The sequence below is a fragment of the Adiantum capillus-veneris genome, chromosome 17 (assembly GCF_014529385.1).
Source record: "Adiantum capillus-veneris isolate H3 chromosome 17, ASM1452938v2, whole genome shotgun sequence".
Taxonomy (NCBI): Eukaryota; Viridiplantae; Streptophyta; class Polypodiopsida; order Polypodiales; family Pteridaceae; genus Adiantum; species Adiantum capillus-veneris.
Genome location: NC_140947.1, coordinates 91,019,695 through 91,022,750, shown reverse-complemented (window position 1 = coordinate 91,022,750; position 3,056 = coordinate 91,019,695). Strand labels below are relative to the sequence as shown.

The following is a 3,056-nucleotide window of genomic DNA, read 5'->3' as shown; positions in this document are numbered from 1 at the left end:
ATAGGTAAGGCTCCCCACCTTCCAAAGGAAGACCTTCATCACCTGCAACCATTGGGGGCACCAAATGTTCTTAGTGACAGTCACCCATCTTGATTCTGGCTAGTCCATACCCCATAGTTTGTTCAAGGGAGAGAACCAATCCAACGATGCCATAAGTGTGTGGTATACTTCTTTAGTATGAGGCTTAAAGAAGTGTTTGTCCTTCGGCTAGCGCCAGGATTCCCACTTAAACTCAGACTCACAACAAGGGAGAGCCTAGATATCAAGCCTTTCGAGGACTCTACTAATCAGAAGTCTCCCATTCCCATTAAGGTTATGATGTGATTCCAGTTGGTCTGTTCTTTCCACTGGTTACTGTTATAATCCCATAGTTGGCTCGGACGTCTAAGACCTTTGTTATTAATCTTTCTCGCAGCCTCCCTCCAATATGGGTTAAGGGAGATGCTTCCTACCTTATAAATCCAAGGGGACCAATGAGTTGAAGAGTTGTGGCAGGACCTTGCAAGCTCACCCCACTCCAAAGTCTCTACTACTCTTTTGCATTTGCAAGCAAGCTCTCCCGTCAAACCCCCGAGCTTTAAGCTAGCCCACTAAGGGGAAAGCAATTTGTCGTGTATCTCTAGCCCTTTCCATTGACCGCCTTGCGAGAAGAGATTGGCACCATCCAGCATGGCCTTAGCCATTATTGTCCAAGACTAGCTTTGCTTTGTGAGTGCAGCCACGAACTTAGCACAATGGGCCTCCGCATGGGCACTAGGATTAAGAATTCCGAGATCGCCATGCTCAATATGTCTTGCCATTGTTTCCCAGTTAGCCCACTGCCATGGCGTCGAGTCTTTGGTGTTGTTATTTCACAAGAATATTTTTACCAGTTTGAGAAAATCTTTCCGATTATATTTGGCAAGTTTAAGCAACAGACTATTAAAATCTATGTAGGGGAGCATGAATGAGTTGATCACTTTCACTCTGCTTAAGAAGGGAAGAAGCACATACTCCCATTTGTGCATCTTGCATCTAATCTTTTTCATAACCCAAGTGAATGGGTTACTTCAATCCCTAGTGGGGCCCCAAGGTGCCAAAAAAAAATTCCTTTTGGCACAACTTCCCCGGACCACATTGAGGGATCAAACGAGTCGCTCTCTGTAAGAGAGATCAGCCTTGATTTTTCAATACTACACTTCGACCCTGAAGCAATGGAAAAAGTTTGCACAATCTCTAGTGCCTTTCTAAGAAACGGGGGGCAAGCTTTGAGAAAGAACAGTGAGTCTCGTCCGCAAACGGCTTAGCGAGCAATTGGTTGTTGTCAGGTAGAGACAGGCCTTGAATATCCCCTCTCACAGCACAATTGTCGAGCAATGTTACCAGTGGTGGATGGGATCCAATGGCAAACATTAGAGGGGCAAGTGGGCACCCATGTTTGATGGATTGCTTAACCTCAAATGCTCCCATGATTTTGTCATTGAAAAGGAGCTCTGATTAGCTACCTACACTGAATGTGCTCACTAGCCGACACATCTGAGTCCCAAAGCCCAGTGCCTTCATAACCTCTTCTATAAATGACCATGTGATCCTATCATAGGCTTTGTCCAAATCCAATTGGAGTAACATACACTCTTTCTTAGTGAAGGCGGCATACTCAATGCCTACCATTGCTGCCAAAATATTATCATAGATTGACCTTCCTTTGATAAATCCATGTTGGTGGGGAGTGATCATTTTGTCCACGAGGGGAGAAAGCCTAATGGCTACCGTTTTGGCAATAATTTTGTAGGCTACTGACATCATGGTTATAAGCCTCCAGTGTTTCAGTTGGGAGCAACACACTTGCTTCGGGACCAGTTTAATGAGGCCTGTTTTAATGCTTGGGTCTAAGACCCCATCAAGCAAGGCTTGGTTGGCCATAATCATGATAGGAGACTTCATCTCGTCCCAAAATCTTTAAAAAAAACTCAACAGTTAGACTGTCCCATCCTGGGGACCTTTCTTTACCTAATGCTTGAAGTGAGGACCTTTCTTTACCTAATGCTTGAAGTGCGAGAGAGTTACTTCAATTCCTAGTGGGGCCCCAAGGTGCCGAAAAATTTTTCCTTTTGGCACAACTTCCCCGGACCACATTGAGGCGTCAAACGAGTCACTCTCTGTAAGAGAGATCATCCTTGATTTTTCAATACTACACTTTGACCTTGAAGCAATGGCAAAAGTTTGCACAATCTCTAGCGCCCTTCTAAGAACCGGCGGCAAGCTTTGAGAAAGAACAACGAGTCATCCGCAAACGGCTTAGCAAGCAATTGGTTGTTGTCAGGTAGAGACAGCCCTTGAATCTCCCCTCTCACAGCACAATCCTCAAGCAATGTTACCAGAGGATGGGATCCAATGGCAAACATTAGAGGGGCAAGTGGGCACCCCTGTTTGATGGATCGCTTAACCTCAAATGCTCCCATGATTCTGTCATTGAAAAGGAGCTCAGATTGGCTACCTACACTGAGTGTGCTCACTAACCGACACATTTGAGTCCCAAAGCCCAGTGCTTTCATAACCTCTTCTATAAATGACCACGAGATCATGTCATAGGGTTTGTCCAAATCCAGTCGGAGTAAGATACACTCTTGCTTAATGAAGGTGGCATACTCAATGCCTACCATTGCTGCCAAAATATTATCATAGATTGACCTTCCTTTGATAAATCCATGTTGGTGGGGAGTGATAACTTTGTCCACGAGGGGAGAAAGCCTAATGGCTATCGTTTTGGCAATAATTTGTAGGCTACTAACATCATGATTATGAGCCTCCAGTGTTTCAGTTGGGAGCAACACACTTGCTTCGGGACCAATTTAATGAGGCCTCTTTTAATGCGTGGGTCTAAGACCCCATCAAGCAAAGCTTGGTTGGCCATAATCATGATAGGAGACTTCATCTCGTCCCATAATTCTCTAAAAAACTCAACAATTAGATCGTCCCATCCTGGTACCTTTCTTTACGTAATGCTTGAAGTGCTAGAGAGCATTCCTCTTCAGTGATCTCCCTCTCAAGGATCTTAATTAGATTGGACGTAAACT

General features: G+C 44.7%; 1 protein-coding gene across 1 annotated transcript; it reads right to left on the bottom strand.

Moving 5' to 3' along the window:
* Nucleotides 1-2,213: 2,213 nt before the first annotated feature.
* On the bottom strand, nucleotides 2,214-2,642 carry LOC147437694 (secreted RxLR effector protein 78-like). The gene has a single exon (XM_086486592.1). The coding sequence runs from the start codon at nucleotides 2,640-2,642 to the stop codon at nucleotides 2,214-2,216; it is 429 nt and encodes a 142-aa protein (XP_086342718.1).
* Between the last annotated feature and the right edge of the window lie 414 nt (nucleotides 2,643-3,056).

What these genes read in the sequence shown, in the direction of transcription:
- LOC147437694 (XM_086486592.1), bottom strand. Translation starts at nt 2,642, where the DNA reads ATGGTAGGCATTGAGTATGCCACCTTCATTAAGCAAGAGTGTATCTTA.